General features: G+C 33.6%; 1 protein-coding gene and 1 long non-coding RNA gene across 3 annotated transcripts; one reads left to right on the top strand and one right to left on the bottom strand.

Moving 5' to 3' along the window:
- The first annotated feature begins 1,835 nt into the window (after positions 1-1,835).
- LOC107003797 (ADP-ribosylation factor) lies at positions 1,836-7,496 on the top strand. 2 transcript variants are annotated; one of them, XM_015202070.2, is made up of 7 exons: positions 1,836-1,993; positions 3,012-3,169; positions 3,608-3,678; positions 6,528-6,647; positions 6,754-6,872; positions 6,970-7,051; positions 7,142-7,496. In XM_015202070.2, exons 2-7 carry the CDS (start codon positions 3,022-3,024, stop codon positions 7,145-7,147), a joined length of 546 nt encoding a protein of 181 aa, XP_015057556.1. In that variant the 5' UTR covers positions 1,836-1,993; positions 3,012-3,021; the 3' UTR covers positions 7,148-7,496. The 2 variants fall into 2 exon arrangements, with proteins under 2 accessions (XP_015057556.1, XP_015057562.1); XM_015202076.2 differs by having other exon boundaries at positions 1,893-2,081.
- Positions 7,497-7,741: 245 nt separating this feature from the next.
- On the bottom strand, positions 7,742-16,603 carry LOC107003808. Its single transcript, XR_001454691.2, has 3 exons — positions 15,929-16,603; positions 12,809-12,880; positions 7,742-7,994 (listed from the first exon to the last, which is right to left on the bottom strand). It is a non-coding gene; the product is annotated as an uncharacterized LOC107003808 (long non-coding RNA).
- Positions 16,604-22,678: the final 6,075 nt, after the last annotated feature.

The raw sequence follows: 22,678 nt of genomic DNA, 5'->3' as shown, positions 1-22,678 counted from the left end.
ATTTATTTTAGAAATATGTGATAAATGAAAATGAATGAATAGAACAATAGCAAACAAATATTTTTAATAAGATGTCTATCTAATGTGAAGGGCCAAATCCATCGGTGACCCCTAAAATTGGCACCAAATTTCACATAGACACCTTAAACCAGACGATGTTCATTTTAGACACTTTAAATAGGATCTTAGTATGTCATTTTCACACATTTTGCTGAGTTGACATATTTTGTGTGTTAAACTTACTTTGAGCGCGTGAAAGACATAATTTTATGATTTTAAAACTTTTTTATTTCTTTTTCTTCCTTCTCTCTCCTTTCCACACTTCCTCCACCATATACCACCACCTTGCCACTATTGTATAGTCAACTTTCTCCTCTCTTTGTCATTTCTTGATGTGGAAAATGAAATTAATTATGTATATCAACAAAAATAACTTTAGAAAGGACCAAAAAATATGTCTAGAGCATATATCTTCTTCATGATATCAAATTTTTCTACATACTTTTTTCATAGTTTCATTGCCTGAAAGTTTATTGAATTCTTTAAATGTTTGTCGATCTATTTTCAGCTCTCCCTATTTGAGTTATTTTTTTTCAGATTCAATTTTTGAAATACTAATTTTCTACTTCTTAAAGCTTTTAACTTTTTCTATTTTGATGAACCCATTTCAAGTAAATTTATAAATATATGTGATTTTATTCTGGATAAAATTTTTTGGAGTACATTGAAACTTTCAAAATGAGCAGTTCCAATAGTGAAGGAGATTGAAAAAAAGAAGAAGATGAATTTGAAGGATTGAAGAGATGGTAATAATATGATAGTTAGATTATGAGTATTTGCTTATGACCCAAATTGGTTATAGATCTGAAGAAAAAAGATGATAGTAGTGATAATCTTCAAGCTTAAAGAAGAAGACATCAAAGTAATAGTGGTTAGATGAGGAGGAGGAGATGTGAGAATGGTGACGAAAAAAAATAAAGGTGTTGTAGATTTTTTTTCTTTTTTATTGAAAGGTAATTTTTAAAGTAATTAATTAATTAAATAGTTTTAGAAATGAGTTTTTATTTAAAATATATTTTTTAAATTATTTTTTAAAAATATATATCACATGTCATAATTTAATTCGCTACTTTGACACGTCATCGGCGAGTGTAATACAGACATCCTATATATTTGACTGGTTATAAAAATACGTGTCAATATGACACAACGTCCCCCTACTTAAGGTGTTTAAACTGAATAACGTCTACTTGAGATGTCCAAGTGAAAATTGATGTCAACTTTAGATGACTACCGATGAGTTAGACCAATATGAAGATGTAACATTTTAATTTTTTTTTCTTAATTTAGTATATTACCTTTACTTTTTTTTAAATAGATTTTTTGGCTGCTAAGCCAGTACATTACTTTTACGCGAAGTTAGAACAAAATAATAAGAATTGTAGTGAGGTGATAAATACTCTTTTATTATTAACTTTTAAATCGAGCGCTTTTGGACATGAAATTGTCTTTGTTAGAAAGAGGTAAAACATATTCGTACCGCGTGGTTACACCAAGTCAATACATGTATGATATGTGTTTAATTTTATAGTTCATTTTACTTAACCATAATTACATTTTTCAATTAAAGAGGACTTTATAGCATATCGTACATCGTGTTTACACCAAGTCAATACATGCATGATATGTGTTTAATTTACTTTACCATAACTAATTTTTTCGGTTAGAAAGGGCTTTACGCACAATGTGTGATTTTTCACACAAATTCAAATTTAATTAGGCTTCGATAGATATATGAAACAGCGAATCCCAAGGGAAAAAAAAGAAAAAAAAGAAGAGGACTTGAAGGCAAGGAAATAAATAGGAAGATTAGCACAACAATTGTCTTCCTCTCCTTTTCGGTGACCGAGCAAAAGAGATTTTGAGAGTGGTGGGTGCTGTTGGACAATAGAGATCTACTCATTTCATCCTCTCTCTCATCGGCCGATCTTCGGTAACCACACAGCTTTTCCTTTTTTTTTTGTTTGAATATCTCATCTCAGATCTATCTCTTTAGCCAACTGAAACTCTCCTAATTGAAGGTGGTTTGGACCTTACCGGATGAATGTTCAGTTTCTGTTTTTTTTTTTTTGAATTCACAACGTTTTCAAATCGTAATATCTGCTCTATCTGTGATTGTTTTGTTTCCTTGAAGGAATTTTAGCCACTAAATGATACTCCTTCATCTCTACTATTACATTTACATGTAGCATTATATGTTTCATAACTCATCATTTGCTCAGGATCATTATGGAAAAGTGTGTAAGAGGTTAATAATATTGTTTTTGATATCCTCTGAAGTTCTGACCATAGATGGTGTTTAAAGTGGTAAAAAGTTACCTTCGGGACGGCCAGAGGCTTGAGCTTGGGACTTCCATGTTGGAGGTCTCAAGTTCGAAACTCCTTGCCAACGAAAGCAAGGGGTTTGCCTTCTGGGTCGAGCCTGGTGCGGGTTACCTCTCCTGTGTGGTTTGCGAGCTATTGCATAGGAGTGGGATTTGTGCCCACCCAAAAGGGTAGCGACTGCGGGTTTTTCTTGTTGTCAAAAAAAAGGTGGTAAAAAGTTTACTATTCGGGTGTGGGCTAGTGTTTTGGTCTTGTGACTTGCATATTGGATGTCTCAAGTTCCAAAGCTCTTGAGAACTATTGCATAGGAGCAGGGTTTTACCTTGTGCTCACTCAGAAGGTAGCGGCTGCGGGTTTCCCTTTGTCATTGAAAAGAAAATTGTCATCAAAAAGAAAAAGTGATAAAATTTGTCTGCTTCTTCCCATATTAATAATATTAAGAAGATATTGATGGGTGTTGGTGGGTATCTTCAGCACTGGAGATTTGTTAACTACTAATACAGGAATACGAGGACAGGGGAAAGGGTTCTGGCCTTGGAATAATTCATATGCTAATTATTTTGTTTGGGAAGTAGTTGCTTTATTAGATTTCATCCCTTATATTAAGTATTTATGTTATTTTTCAGATTAACGGAGATGGGGCTGTCTTTCACTAAACTCTTTAGTCGCCTCTTTGCAAAGAAAGAAATGCGAATTCTTATGGTTGGTCTCGATGCTGCTGGTAAAACCACAATTCTGTACAAGCTCAAGTTGGGAGAAATTGTTACCACTATCCCAACCATTGGTATGCTTCGTTCTGTGGAATCTGTTTTAGTTTTCTTTTACTTTTTCTTTTTTTACCTATTTTGGTTCGCCATTTTGCATGTTTAGAAATTTAACTCATCATGGGTATGCTACTTGAAAGTAAGCTTATATTGATCTGTATGGCTAAAAGGAATGTGTTGTGTCTATCCATTGATTACTGTTATTTGATAGGTGTACATCCAAAGATTGGCTTACTCTAGAAAAATTATTAGACATTATTTGCATTTACAGGTGATAATATGGGAGATATTGTATTCTCTGAGAATGGAGATGATATGTTGGGGAATCAAACAATTTTCGCAGATTGCTATTATGGCCTGAATTTTTGAATCTTAATGAAATGCTTGTCATGGGTGTTCTTAGTAGAGATTTCTTGATCATGCCATATAATTTGAACCGTTTTCTATTTTAATGATAGGCTTCAATGTGGAGACTGTTGAATACAAAAACATCAGCTTTACTGTATGGGATGTTGGTGGTCAGGACAAGGTACGAGTAGTTTTTATGCCCTGATTAACTGGTTTTGTCTTATATTACCTGGGGTCTTGCAGTACTTCAGTTCTTCATGACTCAAATTTCTGGTAATAGTTTATCAACTCTGAAGAAGCTTTTTAGCACGCGAAACCTTTATGTCACTCTCTCCCTCCACTGAAAATTTGTGTTGGTTGCATGATTTTAGTGTAAGACTTTTTCATCTGATGAAGTACATACTTTTGTGACTTTGATAAACTTCCATAACTAGTTGAGCATAGTTTGGCCCATTGATATTAATTTACTGAGAGTACCTCTATTAATGTGGAATTAATGAGCTTTTGGACGTTTAGGTGTTGACTATACTTTTATCAACACCTAATATGATCAATGCTATACTGAACTGAGTCAGCTAGTTTCATGTCTTCTATCTTCTAAAGAATATCAAATTATCTTGTGGAAAACATGTTTTTGACTTTTCATAAACTACTGTGAGTTTTTCAGATCGCTGATGTCTGAGATGAAGTTGGTCGGGAATTTAGCATTATTCTACTAGAAGTTCTTCCAAAAGGTCCTCATTTTTTATTGTATCCCTCTGGGAAAACATATTTATGTTGGAAAATGTATGACCTGAAGTGAAAAGTCAGAAGAGAAGGGTAATAATGATATATAATTTGTTAGAAGGAAAGGATTTTACCCTCCCACTCAATTAGATGGGTTAACGAGTCGAGCCTTTGCTGAAAATGCTAGGCCTTGGCTGCTTTAAATGCATCACCACCTCATTTACTTAACTTGAGCCAGTATTATTTGATAGTTAGAAACCCTTGCTCAGCTTTCGCTTAACTCATGTATGGTTTGTCAACACTTTTTTTTTTGGTAAGGAACACCTTTTTGCTTCATTCTTTTTCCACATTTTTATTCACAGATCACACATCCACACAGAATGTGCTTGTTGCTTATTTCTCTACGGTTCTCCTCATGTCGTTGTTGTCATCTCTTTTCGTGGAAAACTGCTACTTACCGACTCTTAGGCATCGCTTCCAACCCCCCTCCTCCTCCTCCTCACTCTCTTACCATCCTTCTGCTCATATTTATTTTGGATAACCAAAAATATCTCAAGGGCCAGTGGTGCACGGTTCGGAATTCGGTTGAATAATTGGTCCCAACTTTGCCCTTCTCCTCTTAAATACTAAGCTTTTTTTTTATGGTACCGTTTGAACCCGTGACATGCGTCCTAACTCCAACTTCACATGTGCTCTCACCACTGACCAAATCTCTTGGAGCCAACCCTCTTCTCATATCAGCCAAATGTAATACAACATATGAGAAGATTATCCATACGACACTAGGGATGTGAAAAAGATTATCAAAATGAGATGCGGAATATGAGAAAGATTATAGAGCTGATCATATGCTTGCTCATTTGGACCTGTTTAGGGATCTAAATTGTTGTGTCCATGCTTTTCAAAATGGTCGATAGCCTTTGTTTCAAACTGGGAAAAGTAAAAATTAATGCAAAAACGAGCTCACAAATGATTTTTCTCTTTATATTTGTCTTTCTAGTTTGATCCACATCAAGTAAAGCTTAACTATACTTGTTCGAGCCAAGTTGAATTTCTGTTCAAGATGATCATAGCACATGCTAATGAGCTATGCTCAAAAGCTTGTGTTTGATCCAAACATGTGGAACTGGTGTCCCGTAGAGCAGGCAACAAGTTATCTGGTAAGAGTCCCCCTCTGAGTGATGCATCAGTTGTGAAAGCATGATCATACTGAACTTCAGTAACATAAAGCTAAGATGGAAACTGGTGTCCAACGATAATTTTATTCTTCACCGAGGATCCAGGTTTTGGCTTAGAATTGTAGTTTCAGTCACACAATTTCCTATGCTTAACCTGTGGTTTGTAGAGTATTTACAAAAGTGATGAGTATGAGGCAATGTGTTGAGCGCTTAGGGAACGTTAGATTGTTGAATAGAGTTATGACTTATGCAGGTATTAGTAATAATGAATGCACTAGTTATTCATGTTTAATTAATATCCCGGTGTGTGTTATTCAATCTCCTACCCTGCTTTATACCATTCAGATTTTCACCCACAACTTATACATGTTTTTTTATGTGGAATCGTAAAATGATAACCAAACACTGTTCTTGGTATGCTGGATTTTATACAAAGCAACTTAAAGCTACCAGGCATGGTATGATATGCTAGTTTTAGTACATGAATAGTCTTAACCAACAACCAAACGACCCTTGATGGATATAACTGGACTTACGTTATTTCTTTTGTATTTGAATTGGCTATAGCACAGTGTTATCAAAGACGAAAAGCACAAAAAAGCTCTAAGGGGTCCGTGAGAGCTTCAAGTGCAAAGCGCAAATAAAGCGTGGGCTTTAATGAAAAAAGGCGCAAAGGGAGAAAAAAATACAATATATATGTGTAGTCAAAAACTAATAATTATAAACATGAATGACAAATATATGTCTAAAGAAATTGAAAATTTTTTATGATAAAGTGAAATATCAATTATTTAGCGTCACTTCTTCGTACGAGGCTCATTGGCAAGGAAACGTTTGCCTTAGAACCTTGATGATGACGCTGAAGACCACATAAAGCGAGGCGAATTGCTCAACACGTTTCAAGCCTCGCTTCAGGGCTTAAGCGCGCCTTTGATAACACTGCTATAGCACCTTGTCCCTAAGTGTACCTATCTTGGTTCTTTTCAATTGTCTTTTCTACAATCTGTTAGGGGTTTCATGTGTTTAAAGCTAAAGGCACAGTTATAGGTATGTTTCTTTCTGATTCCGGAAGAGCTGAAAGCCTAAGATTGTGTTTCTACTGTTATCTTTTGTGTTGCACTTGCAGATTAGACCTCTATGGAGGCACTATTTCCAGAACACGCAGGGCCTCATCTTTGTGGTTGATAGCAATGACAGAGACCGTGTAGTTGAGGCAAGGGATGAGCTTCACAGGATGTTAAATGAGGTAATTGTGATGTTATTATAGTTGGTTAGAATAAATCTTAAACCGGATATCCGTCTAACCTCCTTGGGGTACAGCAGTTCGTGATATCTGAATATGTTTTCTGCAGGATGAATTAAGAGAAGCTGTGTTGCTTGTTTTTGCAAACAAACAAGATCTTCCAAATGCAATGAATGCGGCTGAAATCACCGATAAGCTTGGCCTTCATTCTCTCAGACAACGACACTGGTAATTTATATGGGCACTAACGTCAAGTTCAAGCCTGTGTTTTTGTGTCAATTAGCCTCTTCGATAAACTAGCATCTAAAGACCCCCTCCCTCTCAGGTATATCCAGAGTACATGTGCTACTTCTGGAGAAGGGCTATATGAGGGACTGGATTGGCTTTCAAACAACATCGCCAGCAAGGTATACACAGTAACTGCATCATTACAGTACTCAGCTTTTCTAAAAATAATAATAAAATCTCTTAAACTGTAACTTCTGGTGCAATTACAGGCCTAATGCAATGATGTGGTACTATTCTTGCGTTGCTATATTGGGAGAAATAAACATCATTGTCTCTCGTAATTTCTTATGTTTGGAGATTTTAAATATCTGTTCAGTTCACAAATCTGGGGAAGCCCTTCTTCACTTTCTATGGTTTATCGTCAAAGAGCATGACATAGTTCCACATTGCTGGATGCACATTGGCAATGTAATGATATTTTAGTATAATATCTAGTTTCGAAACAAGGCGCAGCCGTGTGCATCATTTTGTTGTCCTGTGTGTCTGATGTTGGAATGGGTGTACAGAATGCAATACAGATAAATAGTAATATCGGAATTTTGCGAGTAGTAAGAATACCACTAAGTTACTGTTTGTTGTTCATTGTCCTGTCGACTGAAGATTATTTCTTAGTGTTGTTCCCTATTTTTTAAAAAGAAAATCTATTCCATCTTTGGGACGAGAAATGCATAAATGGAAGAACAAGGGTGGATATGCAATGGAACTTGATAACAAAGGCTCAAAACAGAATAAGAAGATGAACAGAAAATTTGAACCACAAGAATATTAGTATATATATATATATATATAAAGTAGTGTGGAATTAAAACTTTTCACAATGATAGTTCAAATCTTTATAGAAATATTAGAATGAACTAAGTCTTTTCATAGCCATCTTAGACACATAAAAACCTTAATATCACAGCCCGTATATCAGTTAAAAGTAAATCCAAAGTCTATTACAATGTCTTTTGAAAAAGGAAACTAAACATAACTATGTCCTAGAATCATATGAGAACATACTAAGTTTTCTTGAGAGATGTATCCCCAAGCTTTGCTTTTAAGAGACTCCTCATTTGCCAACTACACTTGTAGAAATAGAGAGCATATGGAATTAACACATTTAATGCACCAAGTATTGTGATCATATAAGAAACATGCTAAAACAGACATTTACTTTATAAAATGCTTTTTATGCTCTTTTGATGTAAATCTCATAAAATAAGTATCAGAACCATTTTCAAGACAACATACACATATAAGACATATTCGAGTAGTTCATAAGACACAACCATAACCATTAAGAATACACATAAGCATTTTGACTCCCTACCAAAGGTTATTCCTAAGACTTAATTAAGACAAGAAGAGACTACCCATATACCCTCTTCAAGCACACCTAAGTAATTCTTAGGATTACCCAAAGTAATATTATTCTTTACATCACAATAATACATAGTTCTATGTTCATCAAATAACCCTTTTTCATCATTTAGACTCTCCACCTAAAGTTACTTTAAGACTCACCTAAGTAAAACATGAAGAGATCGCCCATACATCCTCTTCAAGCCTACCTAAGCAATCCTCAAAACTACCTAGGTAAGAAACTTTCTATTCATCATACATTAGTAAGTCAACAATATTCATTAAGACATTTAAAAGACATTCAACAATTAGAGGACTTCACATAATGGTCTTGGAGAAGACCTAGGGAACTCACGTAGCATCTTAAAAGCCTACTCGTGCAATGTATAGATACGTCCATTCCACTACCTACACGTTGTATATCCAATAACTAGAGTGTGCATCCCATATGATGAGATTAAACATTAACCGACATAGACAATACTAGCTTGGTATGGAATCCAGTGTCATAAGAACCCCACATCGTGGAAGGTTTTCTACTTGCCAAAGGTAGAACTAAGACTCATCCCATGTTGACACATGGTTAAGGGATATCAAGGGCTTCTTTGTACTCTAGTCTCATTCGCAAGTAGAGCTACTCCACAAGCATATCCTCTCTGTGCTTTGCCTTTTTTTTTTTTTTAATATATATCATAGACTAGATCATTCCCTAGGTGTATTGGAGAAGGTACCATTTCTTAGTCCTACCAAACCATAATACTTTCATGGATAACTCATTATTTAACCTTCTTCTCATATTCAAGGTTCTACATATAAGTCTTCATAGAAGGGCATCTACCTTAGGTCTCCGATCCTAGACTTAATTTACACATTCAAGCATACACGTACAAGACAAGGGTGACTAAGCCTACTAAGTCAAGAGATAACCTTCACATAGCTTTCATGTATCAAGTAGAGGGACCTAAGTCTACCAATTAAATCATATCACGTATTCAATAACATTCAAGTACCATGTCGGGACAACGAAATGTACCTGACAAGATACCCTATCTATACACATAGAGACTCATCCTATGTCTATCATATTCACATATAACCATCTAGAGGAAATCATATTTTTACCTCACACATACATATATACATTATCATTCTTCACCTTGATCATCTATACAAGCTATAACATGATAGAACCATAATTGACATAATAATGCCAACAAGGCCATGTTCATAATATATATAACACATAAACACCGTCACCATAAGTGGACCATAAATACAATTCAATATCGATTATGTACTAAATAGAGGAATTAGGTTAACTCACCACCTTCCAATCATTATCATCCTTAGCCATTTCAACCAATTCACTTTTACAAAGGCTCTTACCAATAGTCATATACACAATAATAAGCCAACCACCAATCCATATCAATGATCCAACAACGTACAATATGAATATCATCATTATAAGGCAGATTATAGACAATTCTATCACGATCTATACATAATTCAATAGCCCAATACAATCTACACATGAATTCACTGATATCAAGCCATGATCAATTCACCCACTTTTAAGCCAAAACTTGGAATTTAAGGAATACATGGGTTGATGCATGTTTTGATCTTAAAATCATCAATTAACATAAATTATATCATAAAACATTGTTTTAAACATTTTCATGCAAGAACCCATGCTTAGAATTCTTAATAGGAATTTCTATGTTTTTGAATATCTTTGAAAAGCCTTTGGAATTGGCTTTTTGAATGATAGAATAGTCAAGGATGAAATAACCATACCTTATTTGAAGAAAGCCCACGAAATTGGACTGAAAAACTTGAACAATTTGGTCTTTTTCCTTGGAGCTTCAAAGCTTCAACAATGGAGGTTTTGGAGAGAAGGAGTGGAGAGCTTTTGTTTTGGGTTGAGGGTTTTGATTCGATTGGTGAAATTGGGGTTACAGTGAATCTATAATCGTTTTTAAATGATCCCCCAAGTACCCAAAAGACCCCTACACTTTTTGGACCTCTTAACCAAGTCTAATTTGACTTAAAATCGACGTGATCAAATCTGGGACTTGGCTGCGTGTCGCGAGGACACTTCCAAATCTTGGTTCTGGAATTTAATTTGAGACAGAATGTTTTGCGTTGGCCCACATCGCAGGGAAAAGTTTTCCCTTTAAGTGCTGTCTGGGCGACGCGCCACCACCTCCACAAACAAGCTGCCCGGCAACTTTCTAGGCCAACATTTGGGTCCACCTTGGGGACCTTTAGGGTGGTCTCCAGGGAGTCGTGTTCGAACTCTTTTACCCTTTACATCTTATTATATGTGTAAGAACCCTCAATACTCAATTTCATCCTCATAATATACCCCAAAACTCCAGTACAAAATCCTACCACACACTAGTTCAACAAGACTAGCTTCCAAACGTCTTCACTTCCAAACTCTTCAAACTGAATTCTAAAGTTATTATTCATGTTCTTAATACCTTATTAACTCATAAAACACATGATAGGATCTAATTTGACCTAGTTCATTTTGAGGGTCGTTACAATTGTTTCTTCAATTGCGTGGAGTCCAAATTGTTTGTTTAAGTGGGGCAGCATAGTTAATTTGTATATTCGGTGTTCCAAATTAATCTTGCACCCCCATAATACATATTTCTTAACTCTAAAGTGCACCTACTGCAGCCCTGACGGGTGCATCATGTACTACACATTCACAGACCAGGTACATGATATCCAAAGATGTCAACCATATATGCATCAATCAACCTAAATTCACTGTTCGTGGAAAAAGTCTTGCGTTCGCGGAGGGTCAGTCAAGTTGACCTCCACGTTCGTTGAACTGGTGTCATATTCATGAGGCAAGTGACTAACAACTATAAATTTTAGCCACGAATTTGGCATGCATTTTCTCACAACATCAACTGCTTGGGATGATTTTGGAGCTTGATTCATGATGGTAATTAGTGGGAAATTAGGGGAAATTGTCAGTTGATTGCATGGGAACATATAGTGGGTCGTTACTAATCTACTAAACTCGTAAGTTCTATCATTTTATCTCTTAATTTCTTCAATATTGATATACTTGAGTTTAAACTTGATGGAATTATTTTGAGCTGACTAGTGCTTGGATTGTGCGTGTTTCGGGGCCCAACTTCCTTGATCTAGTTGAGACCTTGTCAATAGAGTAAAAATTGATAGTCCACGTATGGATCCAATGATCCTATTTTGACATGATTTTTGGGTCCAAATTCTTTAATCCTTGAGGTAGGTTATGGTTCGCTCTTTTTTACTTGGATTAATTATCAAATCTTTATGTTTAGTAGTATCGCTTGCTAGGAAGGCTTTAGTCTAATGATTTAGGTTAGCATGATCCTTAGACTACACTTTTGGCCATTGGTTAGTAGCTTAGTATATAGTCGATAAGCTTAATTAGGTTGATCCTTAGTATTGATTGATATTATTGAATCCTTAGAATGATTCTAGGAGGTTGGAACTTAGGTTATTGGTATTGGTTGACTTAGTATGGTTTAATGAACCCAACCTACCATGAGTGACACCCAAACTAAACCCCTGGTAGGAGAACAAGCTAATTACTATCATACAATCCATAGAAAAATTAAAATAACCAGTTTATAAATCAGGACAAGCTTTTATAATTCCAAATTCAACTTTGCAATAAAATAAGGTCTAAAACATTGTGAAATTAACCCAATTGAAATTAAATGTCGTCTACCAAAACTATAATTGTTTAGAGAAAGGGATGCAACCTCAAAGACCCAAGAAAACATAAGTCGAAAAACTCTAAGTTCGAAGAGATGAACTAAGTAGATATGAGGAATATATAGAAACCCCAAAGAAGTAGCTCAGTCTTGAATTCAAATTTCACTCATCTAATAGTAGTGGTCTAGCACGAGCCACATGAATATACCATTTACTCAACAAAGAAAGAGAAAGTGTGGTATCAGTTTACAACCACCATGTATTGACAGGATCATCGGCTAGTTTCAAATATATGAAATATGAACAAAAAACTACAACTTAGTAAAATAGATAATACATAATTAAATCATAGTTATACCATAACCCGGACTCTCAGTCCTCGCCTTGAGTTGATATGCATGTAGAAAAATGACAAACCATAGCATAACAACTCAACCAAGTTCTCTCATGGAACTCAAACATAAATCATTAGTGTATCGGTGTGGTACCAGAGAGAACCATTTATGGATATTCGCATACCATGTACCCAAGTAGGCGTGGTATATGAGACAACAATGTGGATATTCTTTACTGTGTATAGTGCCAGATTAGTCTATAAAACACACATCACAATCACAATCATAATGAATAACATTTACACTTGTACACTCAAGTAAATACATTCATTGCATGTGATTGGCAACATTGAACATTTCAAATCGTACTTTTTAAATTTACATAATCATGTATCATAAATGTAATACTAATGAATCACTATACAAGCACATATAAGATAAACAAGAAAACAAACAATCATCACCTACCTTGAATCAAGCCTTTGAAGTTGTACTGAACATAAGTCTTCCCCTTTTTGTTAGTATTGGCATGTTACTAGTCTAGAACAATAACAAAATACACAATCAATGAATAATGGCTTATAAATACTCAAATTATAATCAAATCATAACACCATGTGATTTTTATGATCATCTCTACAAAAACTAGGGTTTTCCACCATTCATTCAAGTCAAAGTTTCTCTAATGCCACCAAACAAGGGTTCTAAGGCCTAAGAATCACATTAATAATATAGAGGAATGAGTTAATTATCTATACTGAAGAATATAGTAGAAAAGTGAAAAAAATCACCATAGGTCTCTTCCAAAAAGGAGCTCTATAGAAGAATGATTGCTTTTAGGGAAATTTCAGCATAAACTACGATTTCACCTCCCTATAGTGTCAAAAGTTGTATAGAAATCTTGATATAACTTCCATAAGATGTGGCTATCATAGATCCTATCTATTTTGTTGTGTATACCTGTACAAAATTAATAATTTGTGATGCATATAAATCATAATTACACATAAACACTCTTTGTCTCATTTGGCTGATTAAAAATTAATCGTCGCTGCAAACTCTTATGTAAGTATACATAATAACAATGCAATATTAATATGAAGCTAATGATTAAACAAGAAATAACAACACGTTATAATATGGGGAATTTTTCTTCTTCCTAGAAGAAAGCATTTTATTACTATGATTTGTTGCAATTCCATCGAGCATGAAAAACTTCAAAAATACATCTTCTTGAATATAATTTCAACAAGGTGATGATCGATGGAATTGCAACTTGTTGTTATAAAACACATTCCTAAATTATGTCAAGAAAGGTTGTTAGAACAATCATATATTGGATATTTTTATTGCTAATTGATGTTTAGGATTAGCTGTATTCTTAATTAAGCTTTGCAGGTTTTGATTCAAGTAATTTGTAACTAATTTATGTTACTATTACTCTTTTTTATTAACTCAGTTGAAATCATCGCATTACTTTTAATAGGTGTAATATTCTTATATCGTGGCACTCAAATGCTGCCACAAATTGAGATAATAAGCTACACTCAAGTGCTGACATGTTTATTTTTAAGACCTAACTCAGTAAAAGCTTCGCCTTGACATGCTAACTAAACATTGTGCAAATGATGTTGGGTTCAACACTGTTTACTTCTTGGCTTATAATGAAGATGGTTTTGCTCCGTATACATAGTGTATGAGGTATCTTGGTTCAAAAGATTGTGCTACACTGAAAAATTTAGTAATGAACCTTCCTTATTCTTTGTGCCACCTTCTAAATCGCTTATGAAGGTTCGGAAAAGTGTTAGACCAAAACATTAAAATCACACCATAAAGCTATTATGGACGAACAACTTTTAGAACCTTCTTAAAGCAGTTAGTTACACCAAGATCAAAGAAGGTTCCATCACCAAAATTTGCAACCCTAGCATAATATTTTTAACATATGTACCTCATTAACTCTTTATAATATGAAGCAAAATCCTCTCACTGTAAGGAAACAAACAAACAATGATGAACTCAACATCAGTTCTGCAGTGCTTAATTAGTAAGCATGTCTTGTCTCTGTCTGGCAGAGCAATTAATTACATTAGGTCTTAAAAAAGAAACATGTCAGCACTTGAGTGTATCTTATTTATTTCAAATTTATGACGATATTTAAGTGTTAAAATTTAAGCTTATTAAATCCATAAAAAGTAATACAATGCATGCAACGAAACGAAGAAAAAACAATAAGAATTAAATATATTAGTTTTAGATTAGTTGAACCAAGACCCAAAAGGCTTAATTAAGAAGAAAACTAATCCTAAAACTTCAATTAGTCTTAGAAAGATTAAGCATATGCTTGTGCAAAAAGTCTTTCTTGACATACTGTTGGAATGTTTGAATAACAAGATACCATCCCATAGAGCATCACCTAGCAGAAACTATTGTTATATCCCTAATATTTTGAAATAAGTTGCAACATCGTGGGAGTAAAAAAACAACTAATTTATTTAAAAAATTTAAATTTTAGAGTCACCACCTATTTTAAGAAAAATAGGAAACATGTTAATTAATTAATTAATTAATAAATATTAATAAACAAAATCAATTAGATTCTAGGTAAGGGTTCATATGATCACGAAGGAAAGGAGTTAGCACCCTTGAGAATCCACAATTGTGGGTCCCCGAATGAACACATTTTTAAATTGAGGAGGAGATAAAAATTAATTTCACAATTATACTAACATGAAATATGTATATATAAATAATATAGTAAAATTCAAATGTGAAATATAGTGAAATATTTACCGATTGTGAATAATATAGATAATGATGGATAAAACATTCAAAAAGTATTTAACCTTGTCTTTTGAATATCTTCAATGGAAAACAATTCTAGATACTTGTAATAAACACTTCAGCAAAATATTACAGCTAATATAATATGAATCAAAAGAAATAATAATAAAAATAATAATAATAATAATAATAATAATAATAATAATAATACTAATAATAATAATAATAAATAAATAAGTAAAAGTAAAATTCGTTTTATGTATATCTGAGTGAGGTCTTAAAATTACAAAAAAAATAAATAAAAATCGTCATCGGCCATTGACAAAATATTCATTGAATATCATAGTAAAAGAATCAAATGAATCATTATTATCAATAATAAGCTATCTATAGTTCTCACAATTTCAATTAATTGCCAGCGAACGATAGTGGTGTAATGAGTGATGTATCAAAGTTCCACAAACAAATAACAAGTTCCAGCAATAAAAAAATCCTCAATAATGTATCTGGTAGTAAATGATTAGTGTTGAAAACATCTAAAACAATGAAAAATAAGCAATATAAAAATAGAAATTAAATAAAAATATAAGCTATAAAAAAAATGATAGAAAATAACAAAGTACTAGTATCAAATTAACACAAAAATTAGGCAAAAATTGCAAAAACAATACCATAAAAATATAAAGAAAATATAGATATGCTATTAAAATAAAATATAACCATGGTAAATAAAAAACACATCTACCATACAAGACATGAAATACCAATGAAATATAAAAGGTGAAACAGATCAGAGATACTAACAAAATTGCATTGGAGAAAAAGTTGTAGGTAAAATTGATTTTTCATGTAATCGCCGAATCTTTGACTCTCTATCCAAACACATCACTGCAATTTTGACATGTAACCAAAAAAAAAAAACTTTTGTTGGGGGATATGGAAAGAGGATGTTTATTAGGTCTCTAAGTTGTGGTGGTTTGATGTCGTTAGTGGTTTTGTTGAGAAAGTTCATAGAACACTTTTTGTTGGCGTTTTAGCTTGTAATTTGTATCAATCGATAGATCTCGAAGAGATTTACATAGCTATGTACGTTGTGTGGGATGAATATTACTTAAACCTTTAAATTTTAGAAAGAAAGTGACAGCTCTATGAAGTTTGGTTAAGAAAAAAAGGAAATTATTTGTGGGTTCATGTAGAGGATGGTTAGGGGAAGAAGTGGTAAGTGTTGGGGCCATTTTAAGGTAGGCGGATGGATGACTGGTAGAAATGAGTGGCGATAAATTTGTTGTGAAACTTCTCACCAGACATTCGACATGAAATTTAAATCAATAATCGATATTGAAGAGATCTACATGCTTATGTAAGTTGTTTGGTGTGAAGATGACCTGAACTTTTGCGAATTTAAAAAAGAAAGTGATTTTGGTGTTTGATTTTTCTTAGATCTATGGAGATTGGTGTTTTAAGAAAAATGAATGAAAGTAAAAGTGACTATGACTAAGTTTTGAAGAATCAATTAATCTTATGATTTAAGAGAAATCAATTTCCAAATTAACAGAGTCGCCACCTGATTTTTTTTTTAGTAAATATCAAAAAATAACTTACAATTATTTTCAAAATACTTAAAACATATAAAAATCAATTGAAAAGGGTTCAAATTTCAATTGTAAATTCTGAGAAGGTGTTAGGCCCTCGGAATGCCCGCTAACTTGCGATTGACCGACGATTTGACTAGAATGATTTCTAAATAATTTTTCAAATTATAACTAAGTAAAGAAAAACATATTTTTATTTATTTATTTATCTATTATTATATATATTTTTTTATTAATTATCAAATAAACTAAAGATGGGATTTTCTAAGGAAATTAATTCGAATGTTGTCAAGACTAATAATGAAAATAAAGTTAAGTATTAAATATAAATGTTTGATTTTAATTTTAAAAAGAGAAATGACTATCTTGAGGAGATAATTAAATCAAACCGAGATTCATATATAAGATGATAGTCAATCAACAAATAAATAGGAAAATATTTAACTTAGGCCTTTTGCTTAAATTCCAATCTGATGGGCTTCTGGCCCAAACCTGTCCTAAAGTCTAGGCAAGGGGCTGTATTGTTGGGCCTCATTTCAGCCCATTTTGCCTCTTTTTATGTTTGATTTTTGCGTATATATTCCGTGTATACCACTGTGTACGGGCAGTATTTAGGCCTTTTACCCTGTATATTGGACCGTATAACAAATGTATACAATCTATTTTGGTCCCTGCAACCTGTATTGTCTTTTTTAATCACGTATTTGTTACGCTGGATTGTAAATCAGTGTATAAAAGCCGTATTTCAGCCTGTTCATGCTTCCAAAAACAATAATGCAGCACCTTTTTAAATTCTTTCAAACTTCCGAAATCCAAGAAAGGAAGGTCCGACTCAAAATGCAACTTAATGGTATGCGAGGGATGGAGAGTCCGTGAGGACTCGGTCCAAGTTTATGCATAAAAGAAAAAAGAAAAGAAGCTTAGTATAATTCTTACTTAAGCCAACCAAATCAAACCAACGCCTACTAAATCGAGTAACAAATAGTAAAACACTCCGAGATGAATTCAACATGAGCCTTTCAAATTTTTTATGAAGTATACATGCCACCCAAGACAAGACTAAAAAAAAGATATTGAAAAAGAAAATAAACAATACTCAATGCACTTGATATTTTTAAAAATCAAAAGAAAATGGAGTAATTATATTGAGAGGGAATAATATGCTATATAGTTTAAAACTAAAGACAAACATAATCACATTCTTGCACATTTGGAGCTAAAGAGAGCAAGAAACGCTAAAATTAAGGAAAAAAGAAAATTTGCAATAAAAATGAGTTGCAATGAACATCATACTTCAAAGAAGAAAAAAAAAACATGCTTATTTTCTAATAATGGATAGACTAATAACTAGTGGAAATTAAAAGAAATGCTAAAACTTTCAACAATATTTAAGGAATCAAAACCAAACCATAAGGATTCATAGCCATGTATCGTCATTCTTTATGTATACCCAAAAACTAAATTAGACCATCATCAAATCTAAATTCTAAATAGCATCATGAACCTATTGATAACAAGCCAACAAATTTCAACCCATTGAAATAACTATAATCAATGGACCATAATTGGTTCTAAATATTTTAACATGCCAATTCAAAATGAGTACAAACACTTAGAAAAAATATAAATAAAATTGACATTCTCATCCATGAAAGGATTAGTATGTATCCTCACATATTTCATATCAGAAAACATCCAGTGAGGCAACAATATATTTGTATAAGATTCATAGTTTTGATGCATAAGTAAAAGAACCAATTGGAAAGAACCAATTGGAAGACGAAGTTAATATTTTTTTTAACTTTTCCATAAAAGAACGTAATAACAGTAAATAAAACATTCTGATGAACAACAGAGACCATTCCGAAATCAAGAATAGAAGAAATTAATTAGGCCTATATTCACACATACTAAAATCCCAACAAAGAAGAAATTCAAAACTGAATAAGTTTTGCAAAACAGTACCAAATATAGGATATGGATTCTAAAATGGAAGGAGCGAGGAATGTTACCTTTTTTCGGGCAGCGAACTGACACGGGAACGAGTTAGTTACGAGCTCCCCCCATCAAAGTGTGACTCCAAGAAACAGCAAGACTGTGTTCGAAAAAGAAACTGATTTGAGGGGGGAGCTCGTAAGAGTATATTTAGGGCAGAAAGAGGGGGAAAACAATTGAATTTTTGAATTTCAAATTCGAATTCTTTTTGAGGGATAAGGTTGCCAGCTCGAAAAATTATATACCTCTCCAACGGAATGAAAATCGCAGACATTATTTCTTGAGTGAAGGACGATGGAGGCGCTGAGATTGCTCCACCTGAAAGATTTGAGCACGATTCACGTGCTGCTGCTACTGTACTGGTTGAGAGGGACGTTGGGAAGAAGACAAGAGATGCAGTGCGAAGCCGCTTGGTTTTGCCGTGTATTTTGACGTGTATCGCTGTGATGTTAACGTTCCAGAAAGCAACGTTGTTGGGTCTTGTTGTTGTCAGCAAATTGGGCTAGGTATTTTGTGAGAAAAGTGAAGTGGTCCGGGTCATTGGAGAATTTGTGTGGTGGGCTGAAATTCTTGTTTGAAGAATTGGGGAAATGGGCTACGAAAACATAAAGAAAAAGGGCCCAAAGCTTGGTTTGCAAATGAGTTTAAGGATTTCACTAATAACTAAATAATATGAATTAATATAAATTAATTAATGAGCTTCTTACTCTTAACAAAATAAAATAATTATTTCAATTATAAACTAATTAACCTAAAAGTATATATTATTATTTAAATCACACTAGTTATCTAAATATTTTACTAAAACTAAAATCTTTTTGAGATAATTTTTGAATAATAATAATTATATGCATGATCATGTGAAATATACATGTTATCTAAAAATTATAAAAAGTGGAAAAACTATTTAAAATAAACTTGAAAAATATTTTGAATTTTATAAAACTAATTATTCTAAATAGTTTGGGAGTTAAGAAGCTCGATGATTAATTTATATTGTGGAGGGTCAAAATTGGACGTCAACAGTTGTCCCTCATTTTACTTGGATTAATGTAGGAAATTCGAGGAAAATGAAATTGATTAATCAAATTTTGACTGACCACATCTTCATATTTTAGAAAACGGACTTGGTACGGACTTTAAGAATTATGGCCAAACCCTGAAAGGATTTGCTACATATTTCAGGCTATATGAGAATTCAGGCCACTTGTAGTTCGATAAACTTGATTTAACGCATGATTTTGAAAGAATTCAAAAGCTACTCCGATATCGAATTATGAAGAGATCATGATGTTCGAGAATAAAATTCATAACAGAATGTTGGAGTATAGCCGAGTTTTCAATATTGAGTCCACCTACATATCCTTAAACCATAGGAATCAGGATGCTTGTAGTTCGACTCGATCGGTTGAAAAAGAAATTTATTATGATATATTACCTTTGGTTTTGGACAAGTGATAAGAAATTGAGTATGAAAAGGAGGCTTGCAACCTCTTAGCCATGAATGTGGAGCTTGTCAAATACATAAGTAAGAACTTACATGGACATAATTTTCAAATCTCTTGGTGCCTTGTCACTCTAATTGGAAGGTGCTTCCGGTGAACATTAAGAAATCTAAAGAAAAACCCACATGCCTTCCGACAGGGTGTGGTTAGATTGTAGTGGAAGTCGCTCCTCTGCTCGCGTTTTAGGAGTTTGACACTCCTCTTTGGACTATGTCCCAGTTCGTTTCTAAGAAAAAGTTTCACGTTGTGCTGCATCTATGTTGATGTCGTCCGCACCTATGGTTTGATTTGACAATTCATCCTCTTGGATGCTCTCGACAGAGACTGAAACAACTTGTTAGTAGAAAATATAACTGGAAAAGTGGTAGTATCTCTTATGATGCTTTTCAGTTACTTTTGATGTGAAATATGTCACATAAGTATGTTCAGTATATGTCGCTTTCAGATGCAGTATGTCCGTTACAACTCATGATTTGCTGAGAATTTAGAGATGTCATTGCTTGTTTCTGCATGGCAAACTCCGGTGATCTCTGCAACGAGCTAGCTAGCTCAATAATTATCCAACTGTAACGAGGTGGATGACTCTATGATTATCCAACTGTAACGAGGTGGATGACTCAATAATTATCCAACTATACCGAGGTGGATGACTCGATAATATTTCGACCGTAACGAGGTAGATGCTCGATAATATTCCAACAGTAACAAGGTGAATGACTTGATAATATTCCAACTGTAACGAGGTGAATGACTCGATAATATTCCATCTGTACGAGGTGGAGGCTTGATAATATTCCAACTGTAATGAGGTAGATGGCTCAGTAATATTCCATCTGTAACTAGGTGGATGGCTCGGTAATATTCCATTTGTAACGAGGTGGATAGCTCGATAATATTCCATCTGTAATGAGGTGGATGCTCGATAATATTCCAACTGTAACAAGGTGGATAGCTCGATAATATTTATTCTGTAACGAGGTGGATGCTCGATAATATTCCATCTGTAAAGAGGTGGATGCTCGATAATATTCCAATATAATTTAAAAATAGAAATCTGAAATGGGAAAACAAATACACGAACCAATTATGGGGTGGATCGCCCAACAAAATTATATGCGGAAGTATTTGATAGGCCAATCAAAAAACATAATCTACTTATGGGGTGGATACCCAATAAATTAGAAGTTTGACTTTAACATTGTCAAGAACACGCATGCCTAAATTGCCATGCGACAAACGTACTAAAAAACTAAATTGATGTATATGCACGTTGCTACTATGATTCTCTCCTTAAAACACAGAATTATCGAGGTGAATAACTTAATCAATTGACATGAAGATTAAAGACACTCTTTCCTTCCTTGACAAACTCAACAAAATTTAAGTTTGTTGTTGACGTTTCCAATCGTTATCAAAAACTTGTAACCATTCGATAACTTTGATTGTCAAGGAAATATTGTGGTATAATTTTGATTTTATCAATACTATCACCTGCAAAGCTCGACACCAAACGTTAGTATCAATGATGAAGTAAAGAATAAAATTAAAGCTGAAGAACTAAAACAAGTCATTTGGCTTATCGAGATTAGGCTATGATGAGCCTAATTGTAACTTTGATCATGACTCGTAACTAGCGATCCTTCAGCACTTTGTTTCTTACAACTTTGAAAGTGTTTGGCTTTAATATTCCTGCAAGATAAAAAGAAACTTCTTTACAAATTACTTGAGGTAATATAATTAAATGGAGATAAAATGAGATGGAAGATTTCTAGGTTTTTGTTGATGAATCCACGATGGGTGCAAATGACTCCTTTTGTCATTCTTGACAGCTTTATTTAGCCATTTTTGTGACTTCGATGTTCCTGCATCCAAAGAAAAATTCTTAGTTTGAAAGACTGATTTGTGTTGGTCTTGTCTCCATGCTCCTTCTTACAGTTGACTTACACACTCGTCGTCCTTTGTAAGACAGACTTGATGAAATTTTTTAGGACCCTCCTCAAAAATTCTATCCTGGTCTAAAACATAGAAGAACTCTCATAACTTGCTTGGTTTATTCTGAGGTTGCTCATTCTGGAATTTTGAGGTCCATCCTCAAAATTGACATTTTTGTGTGAAATACTTGAGATCATCTAAAAAAAATTGTCCCACTTGCACATTTCAACATGATTTCTAACATGATTCTCCATAAAATATCATCTTGGAATTTTTGAGATCCACCTAACAAATCTACCAGTTGCATTTTGATATTTCAGTCTTGACTTGTCGAAGAAGTCCATTTTCAAATGAATTTTTGAGATCCTCTCATAAATTTTGTCTCAGTTTCCATTATAAAGAGAATGGAAATCTTGCTGGGAATATGACCGAACCGTTGTGGCGTCTAAGTATCCCGTTGAAGCTGGAATCAGGTCAACATAGTTCCCCTCTCAAAGGTTAACCGAAAATAGGAAATTTTGATAAGAAAA

Source organism: Solanum pennellii, chromosome 1 (genome assembly GCF_001406875.1).
Source record: "Solanum pennellii chromosome 1, SPENNV200".
In the NCBI taxonomy this organism is placed as follows: Eukaryota; Viridiplantae; Streptophyta; class Magnoliopsida; order Solanales; family Solanaceae; genus Solanum; species Solanum pennellii.
The sequence above is the reverse complement of the archived record's forward strand: the minus strand, read 5'-3'. Positions and strand labels throughout refer to the sequence as shown.